This window comes from Cupressus sempervirens, chromosome 1, assembly GCF_028749045.1.
Source record: "Cupressus sempervirens isolate cs-2001-9-10 chromosome 1, ASM2874904v1, whole genome shotgun sequence".
NCBI classification, from domain to species: Eukaryota; Viridiplantae; Streptophyta; class Pinopsida; order Cupressales; family Cupressaceae; genus Cupressus; species Cupressus sempervirens.
Genome location: NC_143118.1, coordinates 529427792 through 529451811, shown reverse-complemented (window position 1 = coordinate 529451811; position 24020 = coordinate 529427792). Strand labels below are relative to the sequence as shown.

Sequence of the window (24020 nt, the reverse complement as noted above, 5' to 3'; positions counted from 1 at the left end):
TAATATTTATACTCCGTTAGTTATAAAGTGGGAGTCGTGACATGTATTCCCTATGCATGATGATGTGTCTCATCTTGAGACGTGTCATTCTACAGAGCACCTCAACAAACGTTTAATGAGAAGTTGGTTACTTTCCCACTCCAGTGGACCCCCACACGGCAGATAACTGCTTGAAAAAGTAAATCGTGGCTCTTTTTAAAACTTATCGATGATTCACCAACTGGTCACCAAATTCTTTCCTAGTTTATTTGGCGAGACTCCGTTCTAAAAAAATTGATAGCTTTATGTATTCCCGTGAAGAAGGGACTCGATGATTCCAATTAATTGTTGAGAGATTGTGAAGTGTCTTTGCCTTTCGGATCATGTACCAATTGTTGGTTTCCAAAGCCGCAGATTGGAATTCTACGAGTCTTGCCAACTCAATGCTGGGATATCTAGCCGGTTATGGCCAACTTGACGGGATCAATCGATGCGATTCAAACTCCCTGTGCTTTTGGCTTCGCAAAACCAAGGCGGGTGTACCTAATCTTGGACAACAACCTTAAATCCAAGATGCTTAAAGTAGATTGGTTAGAACATGAATACAATGAAAGTTTTCCAAATGACAAAAATTATAGATAACTTCAAATTTGCAAATTACGAATTAAGAATAAAAGTAAATGATTATATAAATGTGATAATGTTTTAAATAAAGAATACTTATAGATTAATGCAACAAATGAATATATTAATTCCTCAAAGGAAAAAAATGAAATAATCGCCAGCATATGGATTATGAATCAAGAGTAAAATAAAGACCAGTGCTTGATTAAATGGGCAAACAGAGTCAGTATTATAAGTTGAAACGTACAACTTTATAAAGTTCAATGTATTTAAACTATAAACAATTTCAACAATTCAGATGCAATGGATCAATTATATGAACGCAATTTTAAACTAGTCTAGGATGCAGTTTTAACTCCTATGATATGGAGACAAACTAGACATAAATACAGAAATAATTAAATATTTCACAATATTTATGTTTATCAAGTTTAAAATGCAATAATGACCCAGTCCACTTGTCTGAACATGAAAGCATTTATAGAATTTAAAATATTTATAAAGGACGCAACTTAATAATATTTCAACTCCAAAATTTAAAATAAATAATTATGCCGGAAATAAAATCACAACAAAGACACTCCTTATAGATGATCTATCTACTGCGAATCTATCTGAACTACATAAAATTCACCCAATAATTCAAATCCACGAGCTTTGTTCAATCGCTCATTCCTTTACCAATGAAAAAATATAATATATCAAATTATGCATAAGATATGTAAATTTTTTAATATGAATACGAATTATATGTTGTGTCTTTTACATCCTTATTTATAAATAATGAAAAGGTGCGTGGGTGAATAGACACACCCATTCGGCACCTAATCAAAATAATGCAACTCTTTGTAACTAAAAACTATTGCTAATTCCCTTAGAATATTTTGGAAGTTAATTAAAAATACAAACTTTGGATGAACTTAGATGATATATGACAAATAGAGGGATATATCGATGCCAATAAACTTTCTTCCAAATATAAATTGGGTACTTCAATAAATGTTGGATTTAGAGTTTCCGCTTCAAAGATATGCATGGCAATGTGTTCCATCACTCCAGACTTTCTTCATTGCTTCTTGGCAAGGATAACTGGTGCACGAGCATGCTTATAATCTCCAACCTGAATGTACACACGCTCACCTGCAATAACACATAGCATTATTAGATATCTACTTCTGTGAGATTGGTTATTCACTCTAAAATATACTTGAGACAATAGCACTCTACCCTCAGGACAAGTGTATATTCATTTCCCATTTCTTGGCTGCCGATACTTGGTCTAGATGCCCAATTCGGCTGGTAATGCCTCCTCCGCAACACAACTTATTTATTTGCTCAATTTTTTAAACCATTTCTGATGGACTGCCTATTAGTTGACTGTGAAATGATCTGGATTGGATGCTCTAAGTAGCATTTGTCTGTTCGTGTCATTGTTTGCCACGTATACCATACTTGTCGAAAAGTGGAGACTTCCTTTCAAGCATATAGACTGGCAGACATGCTATTGCATATGAAGTTTCTATTCACAAATTAGTTGTTATCACTGATTATGTATGTGTTAATATCAGGCTTAGATATTCCATGGCATCTCCAATGTCATGAGACTTAAACTCCGATATTTACGGTAATAACCCTGTTTTGTAAAACTCTCTCATTCATAGCTTGCTGATAGGCAGTTTGAATGAGCAGTCTTCAACCTGATTAGATTAAGCAAAATATTTGTTCTTTGTTGTATTAGAATGATACTCTTACAATATCTAATGCCATCTCCAAGTATTCAGTAAGCCTCTTTTCTGCAATAATAACAACGTATGATTTCTGGTCATTGCAGTCCAACTTGATTCAGATATATTTAGTCCAGCAATTCAGCATCAAAACATCAACTCCTGTGCTATCAAGAAGGTTTAAGTCACTGGTCTACCACAAAGGCTATTTCTGAATAACATTCCTCTAAGGTCATTCCATAAAGAAATTTATCAAACACTTCAGCATGGAAGACCTTTATAGGCTTTAGTATCGTTATTAAAAATAGCATAGCACTTCTTAATTAGAACACCTCCTTATTTAGATGTTTGTAGAATTACTGCCTTGTACGGTCCATCCACTTCGAAGTTTCAAACTCAATGGAACATTGTATGTCTGCTGGAAAACATTGGTATTGGTCATTAGTGTTATTCCTTGCCATATCAATATTAATCATAACACATGGATATGATATTGTCAGCCGCCTCTTGGGATCCAAGAGTGCTCAAGACCAACCATTGGCTTTGCTAGGTTGAGATATGATAGTAAAGCGTGGTGCTGATAATTCTCATGCACCTTTGAGTAAGATTTGTTTATGCTTCATATTACAACCACATGCCTTTTCCGGTCTTTCAATGATCTTCTGCACATTTTCTCAAAAATGAATGACATCAATGACAACCTTTCCATTATCTCCAACATTACATCACCAATGGAGGCCCTATATTCTGTAAAAAATTTGGGCTTCATCACCAATAACAGCGGACACGATAGTTGGGGAGAGCTCTGGCACTTCACCGTTCTACAAATTGTTTTGACACCTACCCCTGGTAACACCTCTAATCTAGCGTTTTTGGGATATAACGCACTATTCAGGCATCACGTGATCCCCGTGGAAGATGAACGTTACTGCCAAGACCAAGAAGGAAAGAAAATCAAATCTTCCATCGTCCCCTGTGACTTGATTCTACAATCTGATATCTCATAATAGAGATACCTGACATAATGGTGCCTTCTATAATAATTTATTGCGCCATATGACGATTCTCCTTCCAAAGTATTGAGGAGGGAATACCAAATAATTTCGTGTGCGTTAGTCTTTGGCTATTGAATTAGATTTGATTGTAGTCATTTTCCAAAATTATTGTTCCAGCCAATCAAAAAATATTGCTCGACTTCAATATTTAACTATTTCCTCTCCCATGTAGTTCGGCAACAATCATATTTTGAATGTATATAGTCCTTGACTAACATCAGACTGCAAGTCGTATTTCCTTTCTTCTTATAACCCCCTGTTTTGGATATGAATCGAAAACAATGGAGAGCTAATTCCAATGTAGTGTAGCCTCTTCTTCTTCCGCTAAGGATTGTCTATTCTTCTGCCTGTCGTTCAAGCACAAATCTCTTATATGATGCCCTGTATGTGCCAATACCTTGACTACCTTCCATCACTCATTCTTCCTTTTGCCATTATAGCTCTCACTTCCTGAAAATCAATGGTGACGTGCGAACTGACCTTTACATTAAAGGGCATACTTCTTGATATTCAAACTCCCAACACAAAACGTGTCATTGGACTCCTTGAAGTTATAGAGGGCCCCTATATGAATTCCAAATGTGTAACTATCTGTAGAAAATATCTAGCTTCACTTACTCTTTGAAGTTCTGAGGGGAATATTTAAAGTACAAAACCCTAGGTAAAAACAATGTTAAATTCTTAGTAATATTTATGAGCCAAACCAGCTTCTTACAAATTTATTTGTTTGATGAAATTTTTACCAAACTTGGAGCGTCTATATTTATTTCTTGACGTCATAGGTTGGCAGGTTCAAAGCTCTGATACCACTAAAATATCCCGAACCGAATATTTACTCGATTTTCCCCTCAAAATATATTCAGATCTTAAACATAGGCAGATGTATTACGAAACAGCAATAGAAACCAATAGATATTCCAAAATAATTAGGATTGGAGCATATGAAAATGCATTACAAATCAACAGTATAAGATCCGTTAACTCTCATAAAATTCCTCAAGACATGTTATTGCAATATACAACAATACAATAACCAGCATTCAAAATCTAGTCTTAAACTCAATTTTACAGTCAGATTGGAACACTAAGAGAAGAACTTGTAAGTGCATACAAGATACCTGAAGTGACATCTCCATGGACAATGGGTTTGCGTCCACTGTATACTAGAACAAGGGGCTATGTCCTCACACTGGTTGAAAGCTGAAGCTTTTTGAATAACTCTCGCAAGAGAGCTGAAATCTGAATCATAAATCAAACATATCCCCAAATGCAGGAGTCTCACCTCCTTTTATCTTTATAGCTATGACTCTTCGACTCCCCTTCCTGGCCATTCGTCTTATCTCTCTGTGTCCTATTTAGCCAACTTTATAATATTAAATTGACCCTTTTTATAATTTGAGTCTACGCTTTCCATGTCAATTTTTAATATTATACAATTACGTCTTTAACTTTTCTAATGTCCCAAAAAGGGACATTACAGCATTGTTTGAGATGTATGACTCAATAGTCATGGATATAGGGCCAACAAATGTGGTTCATTTTATTAATGACAATGCTTTGTTGGGAGATTACTGCAAACTGATAACTTTCTTACCCCATATGCAATACATTACCTTAACCTAAACCTAGAGGAAAGAGGAAAAATTTGAATGGGTTCGACTGGTATTGCAAAAGGCTCACACAACCACTAAATTTATATATAATCACACAAGGGCTTTGAGTATGATGCTTCTTTCACGAGGGGCAAGGAGCTAGTTTGACTAGGGGTGACAAGATTTGCAACACACTTCCATGCACTGTAGATACTTTGTTAGCAACAAATGAACTTGAGACAAATGTTTGTTTTAGTTGAGCGGATGTAGTCGAAGTTTGCGAATCAAATAGATGACATAGTAGTGGCAAAGTACATATATTCTACCATTTTTTGGGATGCATCTAAACAAGTGGTAGAATTTTCAAAGCCTTTAGTAAAAGTATTGAGATTAGTGAATGGGGATAAATATCTCATGGGATATTTGTACGAGGCCATGGATAGATTCAAGGAGGTGATGAAGTGCATGTTAGTAAATAACATGGATAGGTATATGCTATTACAAATATAATTGACAGGAGGTGGGATGGACAAATACCCTATCCTCTCCATGCTATAGGATACTTCATCAATCTACCGTTACACAAGGCTTGTTCAAGTGCATGATTCTTTTTTTTCCAACCTAGAAACAATTGGATGAAGCTACGTCAAAGTTGCAAACATATAAGCAGGCAAGGGGTTTTCTTTGCCCTAGGGCTACTGTGGAAGGTCGGAAGACCTTCCAACCAGATACACTATATAGTCTTTTGGTAGCCCTTTTATCTTGTTGACATGATGATTGATTTTTGTTAAGATTTGAGTGTAATAATTCTCTGCTGAAATATAATAGAAATATTGGTTTTTGGACTTATAGTAATTTTGTCAAACGCTTGTCAGGAAACCCAATCCTTGAATAAGTTGTTTACTGATATGTACTGAAATAGCAACTAACAAAGATAGTATGCAACAATTACTCAAATAGTAAGAAACTAAGTCCTTAAAATAAATTTTTGAATGGAGTTCAATTCATTCATGCTGTCAATAAGAGTGAGGTTATTCAAGCATCTTTATTGCCATATTTTAAAGACAGTAGTTTGCATATGTACTTGATTGAAGGCTGAGTTTTTGAGTTAACATACAGTCCCTCTTAGCTGTAATCTGTTTCAAACATAGTTTCAAGAATCACGGCGATTCATGCGATTCACGCGATTCGGCGATTCGATTCAAGCCAACCGATTTTTTGTGAATTGGTGAATCGAATCAGCGATAAAGGGTTTATGAAATAAGTTACTAAATTTCAAGGATTTTTTTAATTTTCCGATTCATGGCCGATTCGATTCCAATTCATGGCCGATTCACGATTTGATTCGGCCTTGCCGATTTCGATCCGATTTCGATTCTTGTTACTTTGGTTTCAAATGTGTGACTAATGTAACTCCATAACAACTTCCAAGCTCTTGTTCTGGTCTTACACTGCCTGTACTTCAAAACTAATACTGCCTGACTGTTCTGCTAGTTAACCTATTAACCACTGTATTCACGCGGCAGGAGTGGCAGAATGGAGCTGGGCAGAAGAGGAGACACCCAACACTGGCGTCTATAACTTTTTAACTCAACGTATTCCTTTCTTGGTGCTGTGTCTTCAAGTTGCGTGCTTACTATTGTTCCGTCCCATCATACCTGTAAGAAACTCCTTCACGTATAGACGTGGATATCTGCTAACCGTCTGCTGCTCTAACTTATAACTACTGCGATTTCCCTATGCTAATCTCAGTCATAGAAGAGACGGCTATATTGGAGAACAAGATTCATGGGATTATTACCTCACGGTGTGTAGCTGAATCGTCTCACCTCTTTTTTTGGCCATCCAACTCCCAACTACTGATTTCGACCCAGCACTGATACCCTTGGAACTCTTACTTCAAACAAATCTCTAACTTCTATAGTCGGCTATGAAGTCAGGTTTGCTTCCAACTTCACATTAAGTATTTCCTTAAGGTTTTTTCGTCCCTCAAGAAAGATAGTCAAGTCACATTTAAGTAACCATGAATCTGTTTAATAACATAAACTCTCGTGTGTCTTAATCCCAAGATAGTGTCTCTTATTTTTATCCTTGAAGTGAGTGAAAAGCATTGGGATAAGAGATGTGGGATTAAACTTCAATTTCGTCCTGTAGTCACTTACGTCACTATATAAAGTGAATGACTTTTTAGAACATAAAGTGACTTATTAAAGTACTTTCAAAACATTAAGTGACAACATAAGATTAATCTCCCTTGTGACTTGGCAGGCATCCTGACTGGTGAAGCCGTTAACCTATCCGGATGTGGAGATAGATTAATCTGGTGCCATAGGACTAGAGCAGGAGAGGGGACATGACAGTGAGATACTCTCACATGACATTACAAGCACATAATGTGCTCTTCATCTCAATGGTGGGATTTTTGGGTCATGAATGCAAAACTTTCAGGTTGTTGGTGATATACATTTTGACTTAGCCATGCAACTCATTTGCTTGTGAGTGTAATTGGAGTGTTTTTGTACAGATACATTACAAGAAGTGCAACCACTTAACACAAGAATGAATCAATGACTTGGCATTTGTTCACCCCAACCTTTGCTTGAAGTTAAAGATAGCTCAAAGTAGGAGTTCTTATAAATTGCAGCAATTGAAAATGTATTCATTGTGTTTGTCACTTGTAAGGAAAAAACTAATTTCTACTTGGATAAAAATATGACTTATTGAGGAAGAGGAGCCAACTGACCTTGATGAGCTTGATCTAGACTCAGAGTGGATTGTTGCTAATGAAGATGATGACAATTATGTTCTTGAGCCTAATAATTTTGAAATCATGGAACAAGCCAACTTTTCAATTCATATTGTTGAAGGAATTAGGAGAGGCTCTTCTTGAGGAGCTTCATCATCATGGCCTCCTGCCATCTAGCATGTTTACATTTTATTTATAGGAAATTTGTACTTAGCTTATAGGCTGGCTTTGTATAGAGTCAAAAAATATACTTAGCTTATAGGTTGGCTTTGTATTGAGTAAAAAACTATATTATAGTTGACATTTTGACAACTGTCATGCTATTGTGCTATGATTTGTGCAATATAATCAGAAATACAAATATAATCAATGAAAATCTATGTTCTATAATTAATGGGTTGAACTCCATATTTTATTTGATCTTAATGTATCTATCCTATGGAAATGCCCTTCAATTAAAATTAAAAATTTGTAGTTTTTGAGGGTTCTTTTTCAAATTTCTTGGTTTTTTTTCGTAAATTTGATTTTTTCCTGATTTTGTTAACAAAATCTCATGCTTTTGGTTTGTCGGTGTGCTAGCCAAACCCGCTATTGTTGTATCATGTCAAATAAGAACCACATGCTACCATTGATAATGCTTGGAAAATGCATACGATTGCGCTCCATGGGCTCTTATTACACAGATTATGCTCACATATAACTGGAAATATGGAAGTCTTGTGAACTCATGGAGACAATGTTAGACCTGACTTTGTTTGTAAGAAGAAAACTCAGAAATTAAGCACATAGACTACAAATGTGTGATTATAACATATCAAACATGAGATCCTTTCACAAAGAACAAATTTTAGCACTGGGAATCTTGTAACCGTGGTGTTAATATAAATTTATATCATTAACAAAAGCAATAAATGCCTATAGTCTGTTTCATGTTTAAAGGTGGTGTACATAAGATCTAAGTCATTATTACACAATCACCCAGGTGAAAGTAACTGCTGAGGAGGACAAGAACATCTGGTATTTTCAAGAATTCAGAATGCAATGAAAAACTCAAATAGAAGTAAATAGGGACTCGTATAAATTCAGATACTTTAACAAAGTCAGGCATCCCATTTGGAAGAAGATTAGATGGATCATGCATAGAGAACTGAAACAAAGATAGATAATTCTATAAACAATATATGGCCTGAGATAAAACACATAATTTTTTTTAGAAATCGTTTATTCTATGAGTGTCACAAGGACAAGTGGTGAGGGTTTGTCTGGGTTATTTTAATATTCTATTGATTTTATTGTGCTTGCATTACATTCCGTGATCTTATCTTGACTCGTTTAACTTTGGTCAATAAGAAAATTTGCTAGTGTAATAATACCCTATGTTCTGTTTATAGCTTTATTTAACAATAAAACTCTCCAAAGAAATTAAGTTTAAGGAAGAATAAATGGATGAAACAAAACAACAAATCGATGAGTAAATGGATGAAACAAAACAACAAATTGATGAATAAATGAGGCATTACATACAAGAGTGACCAAACACCAATTGTGTAATAAAAAAATATATGATAAATCTTTCTTACGACTGCCATGTGGACAAAGCAAATTGGAGGAAGAAACTGTACTATGTGAAGGAGTTTAACTTACATTAGGAACACAATAATAAGGCTTACACAGAAGCTCCAATTAGGATTGGATCACATCATCTCAGGTGGACTATACTTGAAGAAGATTGGGAAATGAGAACATGCCTATTCTGCAGTGAAGGGTTGGTGGGGACAGAATGGTAATTCATAATGAATGTGCAGTCTACAGTGATATCTGTATGTAGCATAAAATCAGCTGAAAGTGGACAACTTAACTGTCTTATTCGAGAAAACTAGGCTGGGCAAAACTTCTAATTTCTGATTGAAATCCTTAGCAGGTCTGACATATAAATGAGTGAAAATGACTTAGGGCTGAGGCTTGCATACCATAGACTGCTTGGTCATGTGGATTTATTAAAATCAATTATTCATTTATCTGCTATAAGACATAAAGCCATTTTATATATAATCATTGAATTTGGTTATTCTTTAAAAATTTAAATAAATATTCCTTCTTTTTGCAGGTGGTGATGGCCATAAGATGCCGTGGTAGAGAACAGTTAGATGGCCTTTACACTGGAATCAATACAAAACAGATCACTATGGCAAGTAAAATGGTAAGCTCGTGCTATGTTTACCTTATTATTGTTTTAGAACCATTTTCCTACAAGAGTTTTGATTGGTTTTCTTCTATTGTCATATTAACTGTGATTTCTGCTATCAGGTATCAGAGTTTACCGGAATGTCTGTACAACCCCATAAAGCTATTGTTGGAGCAAATGCTTTTGCACATGAAAGTGGCATCCATCAGGCAAGTGTAGTATTTTTTTTCTGAAATTTATTTTTTATGTGCCAAAAATGGATGTGTTAGAACTTCTCATGTGTGCAGTATAACCCAAATCTGATGGAGATAGGAGCCTCTCAGTTATTGTTGTAACTCTCTGTGGGAACACGTATTGGTTATGTTGCAACCATTATAAGTTGCATAGCTATTTTTTACAATATTATAGTTATAAAACTTGACACAATCAATGCAGAAAACAAAAATAACTCAGCAAAAAACTTGCTTGCTTGTCATGCCCCTGAGCCTTAGTAAAGGTCTTAGCCATTCTCCACAGATACCAAATCTTATGCTGGCTCTTAGAATAATGAATGATGAGGAAGACAGGAAACCTGATTATATTAATGCTATTTATGTCCTCTTTATTTTATATTTTTTTGGGTGATGGACATTTTTTCCTTGTGGGTATTCGTACTATTTGTTGTTTATAGCTCTATATATTATACATTTTAGGGCTTACACTTGCTAGGTATGGCTATTTTACTGGTTTTCTTTTAGTGTAGCTCTAGCTCATGTCTTCTTTTGGACTTCCTTTACCTATTGACCTATTTGGCTCGTCTGTAAACTACAATATCTTTCTTTCTTTATGGTAACTTTATATTCTCAATAAATGCATTCGGATGCTTGTGCAGGATGGTATGCTTAAATTCAAAGGTACTTACGAAATTATCTCTCCAGAAGATATTGGATTAGCACGAGCAGATGAATCAGGGATTGTCCTCGGAAAGCTTAGGTGTATTTTCATCTCTATATTTGATTGACTGTTTGATAGCTTGTTAAGAAGTTTTACATTTTTTCTCCTCTTTCATCCAAATGTATATTTGCTTCATTTCATATGCAACTGGTTGGTGCTTTGTTAGACTTTAACATTTGATATTACTATGTCGTCATCTGTTTCATCTTCATTTGCATTGTACCCAATGCTAAATTGGAACATGCTTGCATTTTTTTTTCTCTTTATTCAAGTTGTGTTTTAGTTTTGTGCGAGATGGAGTATCACAGTTAGCATAGTGTTCTTTGCTCTATATGCTACTAAATTGTTAATTCTAGTTTCTTAGTAATGTTGTCACATATTTATGTATTTTGAAAGTTGCATTAGATTTTGCCAAAATATGTTGTGATATATATATGGGTTTGATTTTATGTACTTTCCAGATGCTAATTTAAATGCTGGAATGATACTAAAATTCATTAATTGAAAGATAAAGAAATGCATTTTAATTTAATTGTACGTTATCAGATTTGTGTGTTTGACCCACAGACCAGATTTGGATCCAGATTGGGCTTGGATTTGTGAACGGGTATGTCTTGGGTCCGCGCAGCTATGGGTCTGCCCAGATCTGCGGACTGTGGATCTGAGCAGAACTTCAAAGTCAAATTCGGACCCTGTGTGGATCTGGCCCGGACTGGTCAAGAATCCTAATGGACCACAAGGCAAAACATAAGATGCGGGCCCAAGACTTGAAAATTTCTATTTTTTTTTGCTTTTGTTTGCTCTGACCCTAAAATGACCCTTATTCAGTCTTTACAAACACTTTTCATCACTCATTTGCTCTCTTCATCTTGCATGTTTGAAGTGAAGTGAATATTGAATAATGTTTCAAATATCAATGAACTATACGTATATTTTGAATTCTCATTAAGTAAGTCAGTAATTTGATGTGATGATTTTCTTTTGAATAATAATGTTTATCTTTGACATTTGGCATTAATCAATGATCAAGCATCATAGGTTCATACTATCAAATGATTGAATTTTACAATTATGTATATTGCTCTTAATTTTTTTGAATATATAATACACACACACAGACACACTCACTCTCTCACAAATCCTTACGAATCATAATGGGATTTGTTTTTCATGAATCCACGAATTGGATTCTTGTCCCCAAATCTGAATCGGCAACTTAGATTTAATTGATGTAGCTTATATTATTTATCTGATCCTCTGATTTTCAAATCAGACACGAGAGTCAAATCTTAGAGCAACAGTTGCTACAAAATATGTTTGTAAACAAATTGCTATGAAGCATAGAGATTTGGTTAAACAGTTCATTCAAAAAGTGCTGAATTGAGAGGATAATATCATTTGAAGAAATGTTAAGCATGTTTTCATTTTTATTTTGCTTAAGACTAATATTCTATGGAAATAATTAATGTCCAAGAGTGATCAAAGCTGCCAGTGGAAGTTATAAATACATCAAGTTACAATAAGTTGCTACTTTTGCTGAACATTATATTTGAACTTTGAAACTTATTCCTTAATTTGTCTGGTTTATTTAAATGGTCATCTAGGTCAAATAAACAAATAAATGAATACAAATGAAACCATTGATGTTTGAACAGTTCTATCATCAATCCTGTTTCCCTTTGGGTTACTTTCTCACCTATTTAGTTTAGTTTGCTTGGGTCATACGTTATGTCTCACCCTGGCATCTACATACAAGGGTTTCTATGCACATTTGCATTGTACACTTATGTACCAATATTGGCAAGAGAACATTCTTTTCTGCTTTTGTTTCATTTGGGAGTTTCTTGTGTTGTGGAAGATTTCTGGTCCTGAAGTTCTTTTAACACACATGCTGAAACAGTGAGTACATGTGATGTTAAAACCATAGAAGCATAATTCTTTTGGGAAAAATTAGGCAAACCAAAAGAGTAGGATTTTTTGAAAGAATCTTGAAAAATCGGATTTGCCAAAAAAATAAAAAATCACTAGGTTGCATGGGTATGCGTACCCACACCCTTGGGACATGTGTCCACGTATACAAGTACCAGTTATACATTTCCCAAATACCAGTACTCAGTGGAGAGCATCAAGCTAAGGACCTTGATTAAGATTTCTGATTTTGTTTCGGTTTTTGTTTACGTATCTGCTTGTTGTTTATCAAGCTTAATTCAATATGGAATCAATTTGAACCTTTGATGCAATACCGATTGCTAGTAAACTTTATCATTGTTCAAAGTCAGAAGTTTATCATTTGCAATATGATTTATGGTCTTCTTGTTCGTGTTTAAAATCTGCCTTCTCTATTATGCATCTAAACATTTATCATATATTTTTATTACAAACATATTGCAAATCTGAAACTGAGAGTAATACACTAATTTGCAAACTTTATCACTGTTTTTGTTTTGGAAAACCATTGCCACGACTAGTAATTTCAGATTTTCTATAAATACTAATTATATTAAAAAAAGTTTGACATGCCCAAGTACCCCCGTCCCCTATTTTGAAAAATGGGCATACCCATAATCGTATCAGTACCCTAAGTACCCAAGTACCCCCATCCTCGTGCATCCTTGAAAATATGAAGTAAAACAATAAATAATTACTTTAAAAATAAATAAATTAAGTGACATTTCCACATCATAGATATATTAAGAATAAATAAATTATAGATTTTAACTAGTGGATTTTAAAGAATATATTTTCATCATATAGTTTTTATAGATATTGCTGATTTCATTGCACAAAACATTTTACTATAGCATAAAAAATAACTAGATGGAGACAATTCTCAAATGTCAATTACAATATAGTTTGTGACTTTGTACAAAGTCAACCTATAAACTAAGTATAAATTTCCAAAATGTCAAAAGTAGGCAATGGCATGCAAGGGGGGAGGCCCTGCTGATGCTTCTCCTTGGGAAGTTCCTGACTTAAGTCCTTCAAGAACACTTTGAGAAAAGTTTGCCTCTTCCGAGATTTGAAGATGTTTTGGCTCAACATCATTGTCGTCGTCGTTGTCGGCATATCATCATGGTCATCATCGTTGTCATCATTTTCGTCATCATCATCATCATGTTCTTCACCACCACCACCACCACCACCATCAGCATCATCATTGTGATTGTGATCGACATTGACATTTTTAAAAACCATCACCACCACCATCACCATCATCATCGTGATTGTCATCGGCATCGACATATTAAAAAACATTATCATCATCACTTTTAGGCTGAACAATCCACTCTGACGTTGGATCTATCTTGTTGAGATTAATTGGGGAGTCATCCTCAATACTACTCATTTTTTTACATGCAAAAATGAGTCTTTGCCTAGAAATGAAAAACACATCGAAAACATCTTTCAATTGAATGCAAGATAATAAACTCCCACCTTGAGCTTTCTTCAGCTTCAATTTTAGTTTGTGTTTAACAAACACCAAGTCATTCATCCGTTTTTGTCTTAGACGGTTGCATTCTTGGAATGTTTGTGCTAAAAAGCACTCCATTTACGCTCACAGGTGGATGAGTTGCATGGCTGGGTCAAAATGCATATCACCGTCCACATGAGATTTTTGCATTTGTGACCAAAGCATTTGAAAACAAGATTATGGGGATATGATATCATGTAAGAATATCTTCAAATCTTAACAAATTTGTTGATCATTTCAACCGAAATAAATGGACTATCAAAAGTTCATACGTAAGAGTCTACTTGGTTGGAAGATCGTTCTACCCTCCTGGTCCTAGAAGAAAACCCTTTCCCTTTTTAATATTTTATACATTTGCAGCTCTGACACAGTCTTTCAATTTTTATGTGCTTTGAAACATTTTTTCCATGCAAATGAACAAGCCTTTTGTGATCTCAACATCGATATTTGTGAACTTCGTGTTGTAGAACAATGAGGGATACAAAAAGTATCTTGCAACTTGAAGAGGAGAGTGCATCTATCTATCCCATCTCCTATCAATTATGCCTCATGATGGCTGATATCTTGTCCTATCATTTTCCAACCTTGCCTTCATCACCTCCTTGGCACTATCCATGGCCTCATGCAAATATATCATTGGGGATTTATCCCCATCCACTAGTCTCAAGACTTTTTACAAGAGGCTCTAGGAATTGTACCACCTGCTCAATTGCATCGCAAAAATAGGGAGAATACATGTACTCTGCCACTCTCATGCCATTTGTTCGACTTGAGAAGTCTAATTCCATCCACTCAGCTGAAACAAACATGTGTCTTAAGTTCATTTTTTGGTGAATTAGAGTTTGTAGTACAAAGAAGTGTGTTTCAAACCTTGTCACCTTGGGTTGAACCAACTCCTTGCCACTTGTGAATTGGCACATCAAACTCAAGACCCTGGCGTGATTGTAGATAAATTTGGTAACTGTGTGAGCCTTTTGAAATGCCTCCTTAACCCATGCAATTTTTCCTATGTTCTCTAGGGTAAGATCAAGTCTGTGTTTTGTGGTAAAAAACATAGAGGGTTATTTGTTTGTCAGAAGTTTCCCAACAACACCACAAGCAACAACATTGTTTGTAATAAATTGAACCACATTCTGTGGGCCCACATCTGTGACTACTGAGTCATACATCTCGAGCAATGCAGATGTAGTTTTGATTACATGTGATGCTTCTAAAATATAGTGCCTCTATTTGAACATATGAGGAAGTTAATGAGTGATCGATTCCTCCCATCTGTCTATCCATATGACATAATGGTGCACCCAGTGCTAGTCCACTCTAACTGATGCTCGTCAACAACACGTTGAACATCTTTTACTGCATCATTAAGCAAACCAACCCTCATCATATCGTAAGATGGGGCCTTAAACCCAGGCTCTGCAGCTGCAACACCATCCATTATAGCTTGCCAATATGAAGATCTGCAAGCATAGAATGCCAAGGTAGAGGAGAAATAAAATTTTGAAATCCCCTTCAATGCCCGTTCATAGGCAACTTTCTTCCACCTTGTACTCTTTAAAGTGGTTTGTGATCTTGGCGTAGAATGAGGTGCGAAGAAATGATTGATGTTCTCTCCACTTGTGTTTGGGCCATGTGTTATAGTCTTAGTCTCTGAATCCCTGAAACTCTCCCCCCCTCCACCATCTTCCTCAACCAATTGTTTTCTCTTAACCTCTGTAGAACTAGAACTTATTTCATTCGCGACTCTTGCCTTTTTTGCATTATTCTTACGGATTCCATCAAGAGCTCTTTTGGCCTGGTATGTGACATCTGGATGACAGTTGCCGCATATCGCGGTGTTATTGCCTGGTACTTTTGTCAAATGCCATTTGAAGCGGTAAATTCTGCCGCTAACATCATCACCCACAACCAATGTGCAATGTGTCCACACTAAATCTCTTCAATGTGACATTGAGATAAAAAATCTGCAAGACTAGTTTAATTCAGTCTTTTAAGTTTTGCTAAATAAATGTGGACAAAATTTCAGACATATATGCAGATTTATTTTTTAAAAATTGTAAACATTAATATATGTGGATTTTATATTAAAAAAATACTGAAATATAATTTTACATATTCAACAAATAGAAAAATATAAAACATTCTAATATGCACTGAAATATTTACAGAATTTATACAAAATATGTTTGCAGAAATTACAAAATTTATTATCGAAAAATATTCTGTTAGGAGAAATATATGGGACTAGTTACAGAATATTCATGTAAACTGTAGATTTAGACAGTAAATATATAATAAATATTCTGTAACTAATCCCATAAATAATAAATATATATTTCATGAAATATAATGAATTTTCTGTAACTATCATTTCTTGATTGTGTAATATTAATGAAAAATAGTGAATATTCTATAGCTAATATTTTGTAATAGTCTGTACTAAATTAATAAACTCAGAGTCAATGCTTGTTTTTGTTACTACAAAAAATAAGTCTGAGAAACAATTTCAAACTCATCAATAGAACACTGAAACTAAGCAATAGATCACTTTCATCTGATAAAATGCAAATACGAGAGAACATTTCCTACAAAACTATACAATTTGTCTCATTTGGCAGACCTGCATCAGTGGCTTACGTGCACTAAGGAGATGTGTTAACTATTGGCTGCTAGTAAAAGGCTCCTAGGAAATTAAAAGAGAAATATGGTTATTTCTACATTTACAGAAACATGCCCATGTAGGCCCACTCAAATATAAGACAATTTGTGCATTGAGTTAATGTTACAGAACTATGAGCCAATGAAAAAGATGACTTAAAGATATATCCACAGATGTAAAATAGTGCAATGTATACTATTCCCAATAACATCCAAACCTCCCTACCATTCATCATGGTAATTGCTAGCTCCCAATCTAGTTTATTCTAAGACAAAGATGCATGGCTGATGGAAGACAAACATGCAATCTTGACTGAGCATTAATGACTCAATGTAAGCTAAAGGTCCAAGAAAAGAAGACTTATCACACACATGCACAAATAGACGGTCCAAAACAAGAATGGTGCAGGAATGGCTAGATAAAGAGATACAATATGTGATGGTTAAAGAGGATGTTGGATAGACATAAGAAGTACTATCACCAAACAAAGCATAGGTGTGAGCAGGGTAACATACAACCAAAACTCACCAACAAGATATAGATACAACCAAAACTCACCAATTAGGGACAGCCACAATATAGAACTCGAGACCTCAAACTTCACAACACACACTGAATAAAGAAGACTTACTCTTCCCTCATGACACACGCTGGACTTGTTGAAGATACAGTTCAAACGACTCCACAAGCACACACTCCACAATCAACTCTGACGACTCCCCCAAAGAATTGTGCAGGAATGGCTAGACAAAGAGATACAATATGTGATTGTTAAAGAGGACGTTGAATAGACATAAGAAGTACTATCGCCAAACAAAGCATAGGTGTGAGCAGGGTAACATACAACCAAAACTCACCAACAAGATATAGATACAACCAAAACCCACCAATTAGGGACAGCCACAATATAGAACTCGAGACCTCAAACTTCACAACACACATTGAATAAAGAAGACTTGCTATTCCCTCATGATACATGCTGGACTCGTTGAAGATACAGTTCAAACGACTCCACAAGCACACACTCCACAATCAACTCTGACGACTTCCCTGCAAATAAAACAATCAACTGCAGATTTGTGATTAGAACAATTGACTACAGAATTAAGTAGGAAAAAATGACATTCTTTTGCTGCCATTTTGGTCTTCCCAACAACATAATTTCACATCAATTCTTTATTAATTGCGTTTGAAATGTGAGCTTTTCCCAATTATTTGTGAGTTTTTGGCATATATATCATTGACCACATTGACCGATTATATCTGTTTTTTTAGGGAAAAAGTCAGCTTAGGTACCGACTGTCGATGAATTAGGACTAATCGTGATATATTGAGGATTTTCACTAGACTGGTTAAAACAAATTTCTCTTCCTTCAAACCCTACTGTGTTTTTTGCACAAAGAAAAAATGCATAAGCTATAAAATGAGACTCTTTTTCCTCATGCAGGAAGAGCTCGGGTGCAGACGATCACAAAGAAAAAATATTACATGCTATTATTTTTTAATTTTTTGTAGTGTTCATAACTTTATATACTAAAAAAATTCACTTTTTGAAATGGGTTGATCATGAGACATCATATACCTCTCAGCTGCCCCTTCTAGTCTCCAACTATCTCTCCTCATTCTAGGGACGTTTCCTATGATTTCTAAACTTTTTGTGAATGGCTCGGGGATGTGCCCTGGTGTCCCCTCATCCTTGAAATGTCTCGGAAATAGAGATATACCGAAAAGGGTAGGGATATACCCTCGAATTTCCTTGTTCCAAGAAGCACGAGGACACTTAGAGTGGACAATAGCATTCAAGGTGTCATATTTATCATTCATAGCAATCACTTCTAGGGCATAATGCTCTATGCAATTGCAAGAAAATATCTTACAAATAATATCTGGAGGGGGAACAAGTGGATACAAATGAAACCAATGGGGATGTTCGAGTTGCTATCTCTCCCTTGTTTATATTTTCCCCTATGATGGAGCCCCAAATTTTACAAAAATGGGGCCCCGATTTGAGAAACATTACTCGATGAAATTGTCATTGATGTTAAAGATTTAAATACCAGATTCACTGATTTGCATTACAGTAAACAATATCTATATTGGAGAAATAGTATACAAACCATCAAACGTACTACAAAGATGGACACAAGAAGTAATGCCAAGTCTAACAAGCATTTACATTAGAAGCATCACAGTAGATAGTGACTAAGACATATACACATCAACTTGAATTAGAATATAAATGCAGTTTATACAAATGACACCAAGGACACAATTACAGCGCTTAGCAAAGACTATAACAGTGATTGGACATACCATTTACTGAAGGCCGTATGCAGATGAAGAAGTACTTATAACATTGTAATGTTTGACAGCGAACAATGATATTAAGTAAATATATTTAGCGAACTGGTACAATGATTCCTAGAAGAATTGATCATTTCAAAACAATGATAATTTTTGGCATACACAATTGAATTCAAGCTGAGCCTTTATCAAGCCCACTAAAGACAATGAAATGATTCAAAAATTAAGTGGAAAATGCTAAGGAAAATATGATGGTCTTGAAACACTCAACATCGATTTATTTGAAAGCAGCCATATATGGAGGACATATTGTAACGATGATATTGACAGGTTCAAACATTTAATTATTTGATGCTATTAGTGATTGGTATGTACAGAGAAGAAGGTTCTTAAAAAAATGAGGGATATTGCCCAGATATGAGTATCATCATTTGCAAGACGTAAGTCATAAAAGTGAACTGACAATAAGGACATGACTCTTTTGTGTGCTGAAGTTGAAAGCTTTGTGCCGACTGTTTTATGTGGATTGGAAATATTTTCCAGATCGATGATGACAGACGTGTAAACTTTTGGGGTTTGACGCAGTCAAATCATGTTGTGAATGTCTTTCTGAATCACACCTGTGGAAGAAGACATACGAAGGAGATAAGTGATTAAACAGAAAGGATGAATTCTGAACGGTGCCAATAAGAAAAACAAGAAAATAATGATAAGTAGGCATCGCCAATTCAATAAATTCCAGTTATGTGTCGTGTAGTTTTTGTCATGGTAGAGCATGGAAATTCAAGGCATTTGAAGGACATCACATTTGAAGATAAAATAAAGGCCATAATCAGTTATCTTGACTATAATATCTGCTAATCATAACTTGGGAATAATAGAGGCCCGTCACATTTGTGGTTAATCACACAAAATTAAGAATAAAGTGAATTAGTTGAAAGGGGGTGTGAACTATAGAAATGTCCCTTCAGGCGAAAGACACAACTTTTAATTGGAAAGATCGCATATAAATTTAGAATCTATTATTTGCAAGTAGACATCGATTTTGGAAAAGCAATACAATTACTTGAAAAGAAACATTCTGAATTTTTGTAAGGAGGAACAAGCAGTGTAAATGATGACTTTTAATTTAAATTCAAATATTATATTTTAAATGATGAATAAAAGACCTTTTTGTTTATATTTATTTAAGGCATAGACATTTAAACTACAGTTTGGATTTGTCCTTTTATGATCAGTAAGAAGATTATTGAATTATTCTGACAAAGCTTATACATTGGATTTTCTGCATTCTTTGCTCGATTATCAGGGAGAGCGTGAAATAAATAAGTATTTCCTTATCTCTGTCTAATTGGACTTCCACTGAAGAAGATAAAACTCTTTTGGACTGACAGAGAATTGCATATAAAATTTGTCTTTTGCAGAGCTCAGGAATAATTGATGATATTTTAAACAAATATTGACTTTTAAAGTTGTAGATAATTATCTTTGTTGTGGTTGACTTTGTTACCCGAATAAGCAAAGGCACTGGTCTTTTGAATCATTGAAGTACAGTTGTTAGATTTATAATTGAAGTCAATAATCTATATATATCCTTCTTGCAAGCACAAAATTAATGGTTGATAAACATTATACAAAACATTCAATCATTTCAAGCACAAATAATGTTTTATTTGATCGAGTTTGAGGATTTTGCCAACCGAATAATTCACAAAGTCTAAATTTGCTATATAAAAACTTTGAACAAAGGTGATTAGTTTTGAGGTAAAGTTCTACCCACCTAGGTGTAGCAATACCCAAAGTGCAGGGGAATCTGGATTGTTCTTGATCATTGGCTAGAATTGATTGAGGAATCCTATTAGAGAATTGGCAAAGCACTTGGATTTCCAATCTGCGGTTTTGGGTACCAACACCCTATTCAAGATGATTAGAGAATGATGAAATGACAAATCCATAATGAACTATGGAGATCTCCAAATTTACAAAGCTTACCAAGCTTCAGCATCAATAATGAACTCCCAAATGGGATCAATATTGAAAATGAAGCAAGACAAAATTTCTCCACATGTCAAGGTGTTCAAGAAATCAATTACAATGCAGTATGTTAAAAAACTAAATAAAATGTACCTAGGGCTGAATCTGAATAAAGTGCATGAGCAAAAGAAATGAGTTCAATATCTTTCCAACGTTGCAAGAATCATGAAAATCGGAGAAACAAACAAAAAATAATGAGCTGAAAGGTGCAAATGGGACATCTGACTTCAAACAGCAGTAAAATTTGATAATAAGACTTGCTTCACTACAAAGTAGATGGAATTAACTTTCCAGCAATATTTTGTTTGTGAAAATTTGATACTGTAATGAGGAGATATGGATCTTGAAAAAATGTTCTGTTAGGGCATCAATAACTAAGTATTGGGTTACCGATGGAACTGGGGGTTGAGCATTGGTGGACCTTGGAGCAATGCCACTACCTAGGGTTAAGATGGCAGCATGGCTGCACACTGTTGATGGCTTGTGGTAATCAAATTTAATTGCATCACAAAACCATCAAATTAAAAAAAGATTGTTGATCATACATGATGATTATGTAGGGTGATGTAGACACACTAAGTTTGTTTTAGATAATATTCCTAGTGGATATGCGAGTATGTCAATCATGTTAGTGATCATACGGATTGTAGTGATGAAATTTATAGACTCATTTGAAAACCCTTAAAAAAGTCTCAATACTTTCCTTTGCTTAAAAGTTAAATATGAAGTGCAATAATTGAAAATTGGGGTTTCTGGGCCTTCTAGGCTGATTTGTGAGGTTTATTTTGTGCCAAAATGCACCCAACAAAATGGCATGCACCCTTTTGATTAAAATTGGATTTGGGCAAATATTAAACCATTTTTTTCTTCCATAGGTTAATTGGACAAGCTGAAGGAAAATAATTAATATAATAAGTATTTTATATACCAAAAGGACATTCAACTATTAAATGAAATTTTAGTCACTTATTGGGGTGTTGAAATTTGTGTCATTTTTGGAAAGTTGTTGCAAGATGCATTTTAGAAAGTTTCCACCATTACAAGTGGAGGAGAAGCTTTGATAACTCAATGACATATTTTTGGCAACTGTCATAATTAATTTAGGTGGATCTCCCAAGGGAGGAGTTAAGGGTAGGTCCCCATGCAGCTGCTAAGCTTATTTTGGCTAGCAGCTGCTGCTCAACTTTTTTAGCAGCTATTTGTAGAGCTGGTGGCCCCATGCTTATGAATTTTGGCTGCTTATTTTCTGATCGGTTAGCTTAAAATTATTTAAAATAAAATCATTAATAAAAAGTGATTTAGAGAAAAAAATGGAGACAAATAAATGGAAGGAAAACAAATTGTACAGCCACATCTTGTTTTTTTCAATTAGTAGTGGCTGCTTATTTCCAGCCCCCCGCCTCTTTTCAATGCTTATTTTCATTTTATAAGCAGCGGCTGCTCCACTAAAATAGGAGAAGATTCTGTTTTATCCTTTTCCTGTCATTTAAAATGCATGGGAACACTACAGTTGCGTAAAATTAAGCAGAAATTGGAGTTAAGCAGCCGCATGAGGATATGGGGTAATTTTGAATTTTGCCATTTTGGGACAGTTGCTACGGAATGAATTTAGAAAGTTTCCATTGTTACAAGTGGAGGAGAATCTTTGATTACTCAAAGACAACTTTTGGCAACTCTTATTATCTTAGCAGGAATTCTAAAGGAGACAGTTCAAATTTGAGTGCCAAAACATATGCATGTTGGATTCGAATATTGGGATCTCGCTTGTTATTTTTTTGTTCTCTATATTTGCAGATTTGCAGGAAGATCCTCCAGTGGATGAATCCCTATCGATGGAGGAAACTTGTGAAGGGAAACATACGAGCATTGTATGAGCAAAGGATGGAAACCCTTGTTTGTAGAGGGCATTCTCACTCAGAGATTGCCTTTGGCTGAAGGAAATTTGGTGGATCATCAGTTGCCTCTTTTCTAGTTTCTAAGATTACTTTGGGTGTCGTTTGGAGTTCTTTTCAAGCATAGTCTTGTTATTTTTCTAGTGTGTGAGGCTTATGAATGCGTTACAGTATATGCTTCTGTTATTGAGTCTGTAATCAGTCCTTTTTATTATTATTTTCGTTTGATGAACAAACTATTGTTTTTGCATAGTTTGGTGATTTGAGTTTAGAAGTTTTGATGTGTTAGGCCATAGTCTTTTTTGTTGTTATAAATCTGATTTTTAAACCTGTTATATGCCGTTGCATGTCAGAAAATCAATGCAATAATGTTTATGGAGAGTTCCCCAGTTGTGGTCTATTTTGCTACAAGACCAGTTAGCTAGTTTGGATGTCTTATTTGCATGGCATAACTATTTCAAATTGAATTTTCAGATCTCGATTATATTCTTCTTTTTAAGGATAAGGGCATGACAATGGTATTAGAGCATGATCTTGCCAGCACGCATGGTAACTTAATTTGCTGAGTTGAATTATGGGAGAAATTTTTTGAGTGTTTAATTTGCTTTGGAGGATATACTCCAAAAATTGCATGATGGCATGAACATTCTAGATCAATTGGGAGAGCTAAGTTATTTAAACAAATGCAACATGGCATGCCATGAGAGGTCTAAAGGTCTTGAGTGTGAAATGGTTTGCAGATGGCATACAGATTACAGCTCCCTACACAAAGATATCAAATTTAAAATATCTTGTAGAGAATATGTATAACATGCAAAGAG

The 24020-nt window shown here is 34.9% G+C and overlaps 1 protein-coding gene across 1 annotated transcript in view; it reads left to right on the top strand.

Annotated features, from left to right (window-relative positions):
• Positions 1 to 24020, top strand: part of LOC149578548 (2-isopropylmalate synthase A-like) — a 101109-nt gene that overhangs the window by 46525 nt on the left and 30564 nt on the right. The window contains exons 4-6 of the mRNA XM_089829774.1: positions 9828 to 9920; positions 10028 to 10114; positions 10777 to 10877. Of these exons, the coding sequence (XP_089685900.1) occupies positions 9828 to 9920; positions 10028 to 10114; positions 10777 to 10877 (281 nt within the window). The remainder of the gene's footprint in view (positions 1 to 9827; positions 9921 to 10027; positions 10115 to 10776; positions 10878 to 24020) is intronic.